Here is a 12,383-nt window from a genome sequence, read left to right as displayed (position 1 = left end):
CTTTTATATTCTAGACAAAGGTTGGGTTGTACTACAGAGGAAAACATCTTTTTTTAATGTCTCACGGATGTTTTAGTATGACTTATCTGATCATGACAGACGGAAAAGCATTGCTGTTTTGCTGTCTCCCTCCTGAGTGTTCCAAACCAAAACTAATTTATAAATGCAAAAGTCAAAGTTTGTTAGAAATCACCTGGAAAGACAGATTAATTGTGATGTTTCTCCATCCCACAGAGCATTGTGGCCAAATATGCATCTCAGTTTCGTGGAAACTCTCAGCATGATGCCCTCGAGTTCCTCCTCTGGCTTTTAGATAGAGTTCATGAAGATGCCAATTCCAGCCCTGACAACAACAACAGCAGCACCAAGACCAAAGCCAATGCCAAGGTAAGTCTGCGTCACCGGTTTTTACTGATGCGCCTTGTCTGGTTTGAAATCATTGTTTGTTATTCAGGCCAGTTACTTCACTGTTAAAAAATAGAGTAAAAAATTTAAATACTTCAGAAACAGAAGTTTTAGTAAAATAATAACATAATCTCCTCTTGGGTCTTGGCCACTGTTTTCATTTTGTTTAGTACCTTGGATCTCTTTGTGTAAAAAATGTATAAATTCAATACTAGTTATATTCAGTTATATTCATCACATTCAACTCCTTAGTTTTTATCATTACAGCCTTGATAAATTGAATAAATACATATCTGCAATATTACGTGGTATTATAAATTATTAATATGCAAACCTGTATTTGTTTCTGAGTTTATTTAGTATTTGAGTTTTATTCAGATTTTTTTCCCAATGCTTCAAGTAACAAACAGCAGATTTTTGTATCCACTGAGCACTTGTAAAGTTCTTCAATTAAAAAACATTTAAAGCCAATAACCACAAAAATATAGGATTAAACTGGCTCCAAGATCAGATACCTTCCTTTGGGCTGGAGCTTTATTAAAGCCAACGATCACCAACTTTCTGCTTAAGCTGGTTACCATAGCCCCAGTCACAGGTATGCTTTGCTGACTCTTGCAAGTTTGGAGTAGTGGGACAGCGCTGGATCTATTTTCATTGCTCACTCAAGTTGTTAAGATTTCTCAGACACCCCATTTCTCTGATCATTTCCAATTTTATTTTAAAAATTTGATATGACTGTTATGAGCTGTGATCAGCTTTAGTCCAAAGCTGAATCTTGGTCTCATTCGATTTCTTTTTAAACACACACAAAAGTGACAACTTTCTACAAATATACTTACACCTGACACTTCCAGGTTGCACTAAAATCCATCAAATTTGTTTTAACAGTGTGATCAAATTTAAATTGCAGAAGTGAATTTCACGAAAAACCCAAACAAACAAACAAACAAACAAACAAAGCACTGTTAAATTATGCCAGTAAATGTATTTTGGGATGCAGTCTTGTGTTAATGTGGCAGTCTTAATCATGGTTTTCATTTTGTTTAAGGAACATGGGTAAGAAAACAAATATTTCTGGGGGAAATTCGTCTCTTCACCACAGACCTTAAATCTTCTCTGCTCCAAGTGGAGCTGAATCTGTGAAGGGTCAGAACGGTTTTGTTCTTTCAGCTGCAGTTGGTCTGAAATGAATCTTTGTGTGCAGTGACTGTTTTCTGAAGCTGCTGAAGTGGCAGTCATTCATTCCCACACTCTCCGTGTCCTTGTCTCTGTCTCTGATGTGGGATGCTCACCTTGCTACCGTGCATGTGGAGAATTAGAACTATCACACCAGAACTAGGTGTGATATGGTTAAAGGGAACAAATGGTAGACATGTCACATTTTATGGCAACTATAGTTTCTACTGCTACATTTTTTCTCGAGTCCCACTATTTTTTTTTAAAAGATTATTGTTGACGGATACAAATTAACTTAATGTTAAATGTTAAAGCAGTTTGAATTTAGGTGGTTTTATTTTCTGGCTGTTTAAAAGAAAATGAGGATATTTTTGAAAGAGTTTTGGCTGCTTTAGGCTAAAAACTGGTGTTAGGGTTTAGTTGGCATGGTTAATAAAAGGGAAATGGGCTAGAAAATGCATCATGTCCATGAATGTCTTTACAAATATTTGTGTATTTTATGACACTGAATACTAAATGTGAAAACCTGCTGTGATCAGCATCCACTCTGACATCCCTCTTGTGTTTAATCACATATGCTAAGTATCATCCTGTTTCTTCAGTTCATCTGGAGTTTGCCAACCATGCGGCCTCCGCTACAGGCCGCCAGCTGAGGACTTGGTAGTAAATGAATACTGTTACAAGCTTAACTGTTGCTGCACTGCCACCCAATGTCCAGCTCCCCCACTCTGACACCAGTGCTAATAGCGGCTGTCCTTTATGCAACATAAACAGCTTAGGACTGTAGCTCTCATTAGGCTGCCAGTGAATCATGGTATGATAAAGCCGCTTTCCTCCACTGTGGCAGTGAGGCAGAGATGAGGAAAATAACTGGCTTTTTTCACACGAGCCAGGAATTTCGATTTATTTTATTTTTACTTTACATTTAGCATCAGTTTATGGACAAGGGTTCTGTGTATAAGGAGTTTTATTTTCTTGTTTTTCTTCCCTGTTACCTAAAACTCTTTCATTTTTCTACAAACTGATTTCATTCATGCAGCACTGTTGTAATTCAAAAACCTTATATGCATGTATGGTTTTACAATATTTGATTAAGTGGAGATTGTTTGGAAGAACTGAACATTTATTAAGATACAAAATTCAGTTAAGCTATTTGGCGATTAGACTCCTATGAATCATAGCAGACTGGAATCCCAGCAGTGACAGGAATTAAAACAGGACTTCCTGGAGTCTAGACACTGGTGCTGGTGAAGATGAAGAGAGATGTTTGGGTGGCGCTCTGAGGGTCCAGGGTGAGGCAGAGATGGGTATGAGGTGGGTTGCATGAGAGTCTGAAAGGTAGAATGACAGAAGAGGACTGGGATTTTAAAGCACACAGCATGGAGGCTGATTGGCTCAGAGAAGGCTGGAAAGGAGATGATTAGACTACATAAATGATGATCAGTACTGAGTTTTGGAAAGTGGAAGGGATATAAAGGCAACCCAGGAAAGCAGTCAGAAGAATGATTATATATCTCACTTATTGAACAGAAGCATAAGCTTATTTAGTGATGAAATCTATGTTTGACAGTTGGATTAAAAAAACATAAAAAATATTCAGTGAAGACACTCTTCAACTGCCCAGACTGTGGTTTTGTTTTCTTCTTTCATTCCATTATACTCAACTGCAAAGTAGCCTTTAATCAGATAGCAATCGGCTCTTACACACACTCCCCATCTTAGCTGTTTTAAACCTGTGGCTAATCTGTTTTTATCTCCTACTTACAGATTGGTTGAGACTTGAGTTTAGAAAACTAAGTTAAATAACAACAAAATCCATGGTGTGAAATTCACAACAATCCTTCCTGTGCATAACCTCATAGTAAGTGTTGTTCCACTTCCTTGTGTGGGTCCAGTCACACTGAATAGTCACATAACAAACATTTGATATCAATCAAAATGCTCATTCACAACTAAGGCCGCTTTTGTGCATCCACATTTTATTTTAGTTTAAATACTTAAGATTTTTAAGGTCCACGATCTTGCAGCTGATCTTTCAACTGATTGGTCAATCAGCTAATCATTTTAACTCTGGTTTATTTCCATCCTGTATTGCACAATCCTTTTTTTTTTTACAGGATATATACCATTTGTCAAACTTGCTGTCCCTCAGGTTGTTTAATGTATCAGAGGCCTGTTTGGTTAAGCTTACTTTAACAACAGCACGCATACTTAATATTTATTTTACCTCCTCTTGAGAGCAGTTCTTTACATTACAGGAGCTACACCCTCTACAAGCTGTACCTGCCTCTTTAATGAATTTTTTTGACAACCTTGTGATGTTCCACATTTTTCCTGTCTCATCTTTATTCTTGTCATCATCTGTCCTCTAGAGATGTGTTGAAGTGTTCAGGGGGAAAAAATGATTTCCTCTTAAAACATGAATATACTCAAGTTTGTTTTTCACCTATTGCTTTGCTGAAGGCCTTACACCGATTATCAGGAAAACACAAACATGTTGTATTATGTACTGGATGCAAGATGTGAAACACTGTTTCGCTCATATTTTCAAGGTTTGCGATAGTTTTTGGGAAAAAACTGTGAAAACCATCGATTTCTTTATATTTTGCTGCGGAAATGGAAAATATGTCCGGTGAGTTAAAACATGCAGAAATACAGTATTCAGGGCAAATACAGAGTTTGCACAGTTCTGATGAGTTTAAATGTTCTTCATCACAGTCTGGACTCAATGCATTGTTGCTTAATACCACTTTAAAAACATTAGAATAAGGTTTGATTGGAATCAAAATATAAAACACTCAAAGATGGCTCTAGAGTTTTCCACAATATTGAATGCCTGCATGTCCACAGATTAACAAAACTATGAGCTGAAGGCCAGTCAAAATATCGCCTGAGGTTTGTTAGTGACATATTCTATGAACTGCAAATCTGTTTAATTGAATGTTCACACAGTATGGGGATAACTGGATATTTATTCATTGATTTCAGGCCTGTGTCTTTGGAGCTGCTGTGATGTCCTTGCTCTATGCTGTCTATCTTATTTTACACATTCTAGTATAGGTTTTAGATCCCCTGAGAGCCTGGTCATAATAAGCAGTTTACTGAATAGATGAATGGGTTATTGATTTATGAGACCTCCCGCTAGAGACAGCTGGTCTTTCTCAGTCTGTTTGAACAGACTCACATATACAGCGTGGCAAAACCAAGGTAAAAAGGTTAGAGCAGAAAAGTACAATACAAGTTTCAGCCCTTAAAGTTAAATAAAAGAAGTTAAAGTATTCTGACGCAGTATTGTAAAAACCAAGCTGGTTTCATAAAGCTAGAGTTTACTCCAAAAGCTATTGTTTTTTTGTTTGCTTAATATAATGGTAATGTGATATGGAGTATAAGCTTACACACAATGCAGTGCATTATATCGATAACCTTACAAATAATGGACTTGCTGTAGTGTGTAGAAGGGTCAAATGGCTTCAGAGACTTTGTTTCTGGAGCTCACCTGCTGTATAAGCGGTGTGACCAGTCCAGCAACTCTGCTCAAGTAGCATTACGTAAACATTACTGTGAACACACTGGAATGCAGCTCAGTAATGTTAATCCACCCTTCAATGGGACCTCACTAAACTTGCTTGGTTTCCTTCTCACTTCACTGGCTCCACATCAACAGCATTCCTTACCAGCTACCAGAAGACCAAAGTGAAGACGTGGTTATGTGCAGTCAAACAGTTGCTACTTGAGTATATAAAAAGAAAATCAAGAAGTGAAAAGATAAGATTAGTATAGTCTCCACTGACTCTTACACTGGCAGCCGAGAGCCTAGAGAAACGGCTTTAGCTACAAGTGTGGGCTATTTTTATTGACTCGCTGGTTGCCACTGAACATTGCTACCACTGCCTCAAAGCCATGACAGATTACATGATATTAGTGGCCTCATAAGTTGTGAATTGCAATGTTCCTTCTGCCTTCAGCAGCTCTAAATATATGGCGATTTTCTAGATTGTTGCAATACATCTGGTGAGAAAAACCAACAAACTAACAAACACTTCATATCGGGGACTAGTCTAAACTTCCCACTTGCTGAGTGCACACATAGAGCGGCGTTGCAGTTTTACCTCCGGCCTTTCCACGCATGGGATTTAGAGCAAGTGCGTTTAAAAACTCATCTGTCACAACCTATGGACAGAAGTGTGATAGAAGGTTTGCCAGTTCAACCCTGGTGCCAAAGCGCTGTCTACACTCAAAAAAATGAATGAGGTGGATTGTTCAGTGTATATTAATTATTTATTTTCATTTTACTTAAAATATATGTTTTTGTTAAGTTAACATATGTTTTTCTAATCAAGTCTACGTAATTGTGTCTATTATTCAACGTACATAATACTAATGTGTTACTTGATCGCATAACATTTAAGTTAAGTCAATTAGGATCGATATACCTTGTATATCCACAAGGTGGCAGTAATGCAAAAACAGTTGTAATGAAACCGCGCAGAACAAGAAGGTTTCACGGCTTGTGCCTGCTCATGCGCAAGACTTCAAATTTAACTGAAAAAGGCTGTTTTGGCGCCAAGCTACTGTTTCTTTGAGAGGTAAGACCACTTTTTTCTTTGACTATGTTGTGTAGTATCTATATGTCCAGCATGGTTATATTTTGCGTTTGTCTTACAAGACATGTTATATCGTTTGCGTGCGCTTGTTTTACATTAGTTTTACTGGGTCCTGGACATGCTTATTTTGTGGACTGTGTAAGAAACATTTTTATTGTTTTTTGTTTTATTAAGGGATTAGCTACAGGGGTTCATGGGGTTATTCTTTCAAGGGGTTATTTTTCCATTTGCTTTCTTGGGATTCCTTTTCTGTAATCCGAGAGTCGGAAATATCGAATAGGATAGCAAGGATAGCATAAAGTGACATTTAAAATCCAAAAAGTCAAGGGCGAAAGCCACTGTGACACCATTGTTCTGCTCTATCAGTAATCTGTATTATGTAAAAATGGTCTGTAAATACAGCATGTTTCCTAGCGGAGTTATACATATCAATGTAGTTATAAATTACAGTTTGTGAAAGTACACACTTAATTTTTTTAATAAAATTATTCAAGACATATGAGTGGACAGACAATGGAGGTCGACAGACCTGGTGATAATTGCTTCTATAGAAAGTTAGCACATGGCAGTGTCAATCTCTTGCTTTTCTTCTGAGTAGTATTTTATTTAGTTGTAATTCAAACAATAATTTGCTTCTTGAAATTAAGGAATTAATTTTTTTTTTCTTTATAAATCTCAGATCCTGCCTTTACCTGCTCCCTCCTATACTGATGTGGTGTATGTGGTATTGCTGAGCTTGTATGTGGTATGTGAACTGTTATACTTTTAAAAACAAAACTGTTTTATAAGTTAAGTTTTCTTTTGTGACCCATCCCATGCCCCTGTTATTTCTTCTCCACATCTGAACCATGGTAAAGGTTGCAGTTCAAGGGCCTGAGGCATGAAATTCTTTTCAGATCAGCTGTGATCAATATTTTTTGGAACTTGATAAATAACAATAAAAGCTGTAATGGCTCCATTAGCATTTTGTGTAAATGTTTGTGTTAAAATTATAGCTTTAATGAGGTCTTACTACATTAGTTTTAGTTTGTATATGTGTACATATAGTATGTATATTTACAGTACAGTATGTTGTGTTTGTTGACATATTTTCAGGTGGAAGCAGAATATGTGAGGATTACTACTGCTGCACATGTTCCAAGGCTTTTTACACAACTTGACCAATACACTGACCAGCTCATAAAAGTCTTCAAGAAAAAAGGAGGTGTTGCAGGGAAGAAAATTAGACAAACTTTGGCCCCAGCCACACAGGTGCGTTATTCTGTTGGTAGCAAAATATTATGGCTAATAAGATCATTTTCAAATTTAAACAGCTAGTGTATGGTAGCTGCACAGTGCACTTACATTTATATTAAGCAAGACAAAGTTTGGTACTCAAAACGTTGGAAAATTTAAATTACCTAAACATATGTAAAATCTGATCCCTTGATTTAGGTTAAACCAGAAGTGAATGTTTTTAGGTTATGTTTTGAATGCAAAAAAGATGATGTATTAGTTTGTCTTTACCTCCATTATGGACATATCTAATGTGGTGGAAACCCTGCCCAACAGGTTAACTATTCATGTCCATGTGATGATTAGTTGGTCTTGTGTACATGTCTATCTGTGCAGTGGATATGTCATTCATTTTGCGTATAATGTGAGTTTCTGTCATCCTAAAGTATATCTGTTTTCTCTTCCTGTATCTCTGCCACTCTCTACAGAAGGAAACCATTGAAAAGGGGAGGGAGTGTGTCCTCAGGGCACTACCTTTTTACCTGAATGAAGACCCAAGCATCCTCTTCAAAGAATAATTGGTTGGTAATTTTAGTTTAGTTTTTTATCTGTATTAAACCAAATTTTGAATAACTAATGTTGTTGCATGTTGTAATGTTGTTGTTGTTGTAATTTGCATGGAACCTGTTTAAATGTTTTGGGAAATCTTCTTGTATACCCAAACTATTTATATTTATCGTTGAATCTGTAGTCTAAAATAGTGGCGCACTGGGGTGCATGTTCCTAATATTGTGTTTACGTCATTAAAGGGTAGCTTTGGCCCTTTTTCTTTCTTTTTTTAAAACTGGATGCCATTTTTCTATGTTTTTGTGTCTAAGCTACAGCTGTTCAGAGGGAGCTGGAACAAATTACCCTTGCTATCTTTACCATCGAAAGAGCTGATGCCAGCACTCCTCCAGCCGATGTGGGTGTAAGCGCCAGACGTCTGCTTTATATTTTTATTTACGATTGAGTTCATGTTTGTTTTATAATTCATAGATTCATTACATAAGTCATCTTTTCAGGATTAATAAATGTGAAAATATATGTGTTTACATAAAGTAATTTTAAGTCACTGTTTTGGGATTGGAACCTAAAAGGGGGTACCTCTCACTTTAATTATGTAAGTGCAATAGTAGCATGAAACCCTGTGTGAGAGGGAAGGGGAGGAGCATGGACAGAGAGGTTAGGAGTCTCACGGTTTTCTGACCGTGTGCACAGCTAGTTCTGGATAACTGCTATTTTTTGGAACTTTCATGCTTTTTAGGAAGGAGTTCATTGTTACATCTTCCGTTTGTAATAAATAAACAGTCTTCAAATCATAATGCAACTGGAAGCATTTCTTTTGGAAACCAGGAACCTGGCCTCTGCATGTGCACTCTTAATGGGTGGGATATATGCACTGAATCTCAGTTAACCTCAAGACTGAAAGCTAAGAGACAATCAAAAGTATTGAGATTTAAAGGATTTAATTGAGAGATGATACTGCACCAGAAATGTTGAAGGGTGGTGTGTATATTAGCGTTCAAGGCATATTGTTATGAGGTGGAAATATGTTCATATTCAGTTTGTGTTACATTGTGTGCATTGTAAAGGTAATTGCAATACATACTAAAATTAAGGGTAAGTTAGGAGGTTGATCTGATATCCTCGTGTTGGTGTTGTTCCCAGATCATCATACTAAATGTTGTTCCAGGATCAACATTGCAAGTGACCAATCAGAATGTTGTGACGTCATACTTTTGCGACTTCGGGAAAAACCGGCGTAAAACAAAAAACTGTACTTAAGCTGCGTGAAACCACCTCTGTCCGCCGATCAACTGACCCTAACCCTAACCGTAACCCTTTAATAAACAGTAAGCAGAATTGATATTGTCCTTGCAACATTGGAATTTCATAAATGCACGAATGGCTTGGAATAGAATAACGTCACAACAATGTGATTGGTCACTTGCAATGTTGAACCTGGAACAACATTTTCATGATGGTCTGGGAACAACACCAACATGAGGATATCAGATCATCCAAGTTGGGAATGCAGGATGAATGTATATTTTGTGGACTTTTAAAGACGAACAATTGTTTCCATGTTAAAATGTTTCCATCTGAAGTTTTTTGCCCAAACACTGGTAAAATAAATGTTGACAGTGGCGAGTGTTAAATGGTTACTGCTGTGCTGTTGCAAAAAAACTGAACGCTGACAAGCTGTTTTATTGTTAGACCATAATGTTGGCATGTTTTGTTAAAGTTTTATTTGGGATGGTGATGTAATTTTCTTTGATTGCTAATATCAGTGGACTATTTATTATTATTATTATTATTATTATTATTATTATTGTTGTTGTTGTTGTTGTTGTTACTTTTTTTTTTTTTTTTAAATTGTGGCTGTTGAGGTGGACACTTCACTTTGCATTGTTAAAGGAAAGCACTTCATTGGCATTGTGTTACTGGACTGACCCTAAGCAATCATTGCAAATAGCAACTTTGCTATCCATTTTAGACACTAAAAGAAAAAAACACTCACAGACCTTACTAGCATCACATGTGCATAACTCAAGTGTCATCTTATCAATGTGTTATGTGATCTTCAATGCGTTTTTTTTTTTTTTTTTCTTCTATTTCTGGTAGATACAGACATTTAATTTAAAGTCTTGATGTTGCATCTGTCTACATACTGTTAATTACTAACCCTAATGAGCTGTTGTGTTTTATTTTGGACTGGGTTTACACAAATGCTCACTGAATGTGTTGGCAATAAAATAAATTTTAAAAAATAAGTTGGATGTACTTAATTCATTTGTGTGGAACCTGTTGACAAAATAGATTTATGTAAAACTAATAAAGCACAAGGTGGCTGAAAATATAATATTTGAATTAATCTAACTTAAATTTAACATTTTACTGCCACAAATAAGAAATGTGTTGAAGTAACTAATCTAAACTATCTAACCTGAAAATATATCATCTATGTTCATACAACATAACTTGATTTAGTTAGTCTTAAATATGTCTTGTTAATCTTAAGTAGTTTTTTTTAAATTGGATGAACTAAAGATTTTTGCTTTAAACTAACAGAATTCAATTTCGTGGAACCTGTTGACAAAATAATTTTAATTAAAGTCAACGTTTCATTTTTTTGAGTGTATGCATTATTCAATTTTAAATGCCGATAGTGGTCGGCCTTTCTGCCCCAGGGGGTTGACTGTGGAGTGAGGAAGAGTAAAATCTCCCGGCCTCAGAGCAGAGTTTGAAATCGGGTCAGTGGTTGTGGTAAAGCGAGCAAGCCCTTTTATCAACAGGAACAGAAATAGTGAGTTTGATAGCTCTCCATGAGTTTTTGGCTCTAGATCTCCAGAGGGGTGGAGAGCAAATGTCAGTGAATGAATTAGTTGACAGGTAGGGCGATAGGGGGAGGTTGAGGCATCCTTGATCTGGTGTCTTCTTCAATGGTGTCAGTTATCAGGACATCGACACTCTTAGATCGCATCTGCCTCCTGCGCCTGTCAAAAATGCAAGTGTCTCTGTCTCTCACTATGGGAGACAGAGACGTGTTTCACGCTAATAAAAATGGAAATCTGAAAGAAGGGAGATATATTTGTTTGAGAAGCTGCACTTTGCTGTATAGTGATGGCTCAAAATAAAGCAGAAAATGCTCCAAGTTAACCGTGGAACTGTTCAAACAAGTCAACGCTGCTACAGAATGCTAATAATATGATGTTGACAAGAAAAATGCAAATGTTGAACATAAAAAAATCTAGTTGAAAATACTACTGTTGAGCGTCAAGGAGCTGCTAATATTTCATATCTCACATTGTAAATAGGAGCCTTTATGAAATTTTAAAAGCAGCTTTCAAGTCTCATAAAACTTAGAATCTTCCAAACCTTTTTCACTACAAACTAATCTCTCAGTAATATTAGTATCTGAGTGCCAAAGGAACGCCTGATATGGTTTTGTGACTTCAAAAACATGATTGATCATATGTCGAGAATTTACCATCTAATTATGACAAATGTTCATTAAATATTAAAAAGAATAATTGAGGATTATATGCCTGTAACATTAATGCGTTCTGCCAAGATGCTACTCATTATTAAACAAGTCAGGATTATATTTTACATGTAGCCAGCTGCTGAACTGGTGACTTTCATATTCCCACCTTGAAATTGTGTTGATTGATTCAAACTGACCAAAAGTGATACCCTAGGGTTGTAATTCCTGTTGCCTTTTGGGATAGTTGTTGCTTATGAGACCAAGCTGGATTGAATCACTTTTTGTAATTGGGGTGTTAATAGTGTGCATGAAAAATCATAGCATAGGTGGTATATTAGGATTCTCATCTTAAGTCTTGAGATCCAGAAAGTTTTTGACATTTCCACCTGACATCGACCATGAAACGTGTCACTTTTGCGTCGGCTACCTGCAAGGTTGCACTGTTAAAAGTTCTAGTTGTTACTTACTCATTGTTTGGTGTGTAGTTTAGTGCATTTGCTCAGTCAAAACATCTTGCTTGTTGATGAGAACGGTCTTTAGGTGTGACTGTTGTAAGTCTGTTGTAGGTTAGATGTTATAGATGCATCTTCAGCTTTTAATGATAACAAGTTAATAAACTGACCAATCAAAACGTGTTTTCTTGTTATGTGATGCTAGGAAAGGACAGATTTAATCTTAACAGCACCATCAATGAGACATTTTAATAATTAAATGTGAACCTGAAACCGTTCGTTGACATTTGTTTGTTAAGGTGGCCTCCGTATTTCTCTGTACCAGTTGAGTGCACAAGCTGTGTTTCTTGGCAGTATCATGGATCAGTTCACAGAAATTCTCAAACTAGCCATGAACAGGCAGAAAAAGCAGCATACTCTTTCATGGGTAGACAGTCAGCCTTCACAACAAAACAAAAAGATATGGATGCAGTAGATGTTCAATTTCACTCACAAAACCCC

The 12,383-nt window shown here is 36.6% G+C and overlaps 1 protein-coding gene and 1 long non-coding RNA gene across 4 annotated transcripts in view; both read left to right on the top strand.

The window, feature by feature from the left end:
* usp43a (ubiquitin specific peptidase 43a) overlaps positions 1–12,383 on the top strand; it is a 137,587-nt gene that overhangs the window by 10,468 nt on the left and 114,736 nt on the right. Inside the window, exon 2 of the mRNA XM_004539282.4 lies at positions 235–387. Coding sequence (XP_004539339.2) covers positions 235–387 — 153 coding nt within the window. The remainder of the gene's footprint in view (positions 1–234; positions 388–12,383) is intronic.
* LOC112435000 (uncharacterized) lies at positions 4,896–10,216 on the top strand. 3 transcript variants are annotated; one of them, XR_013098989.1, is made up of 5 exons: positions 4,896–6,323; positions 6,865–6,930; positions 7,281–7,436; positions 7,889–7,981; positions 8,279–10,216. It is a non-coding gene; the product is annotated as an uncharacterized LOC112435000 (long non-coding RNA). The 3 variants fall into 3 exon arrangements; XR_003024347.2 differs by having other exon boundaries at positions 4,898–6,167; XR_013098988.1 differs by having other exon boundaries at positions 4,905–6,930.

This window comes from Maylandia zebra, linkage group LG6, assembly GCF_041146795.1.
Source record: "Maylandia zebra isolate NMK-2024a linkage group LG6, Mzebra_GT3a, whole genome shotgun sequence".
Lineage (NCBI taxonomy): Eukaryota > Metazoa > Chordata > Actinopteri > Cichliformes > Cichlidae > Maylandia > Maylandia zebra.
This window is presented reverse-complemented; position numbering and strand designations above follow the sequence as displayed.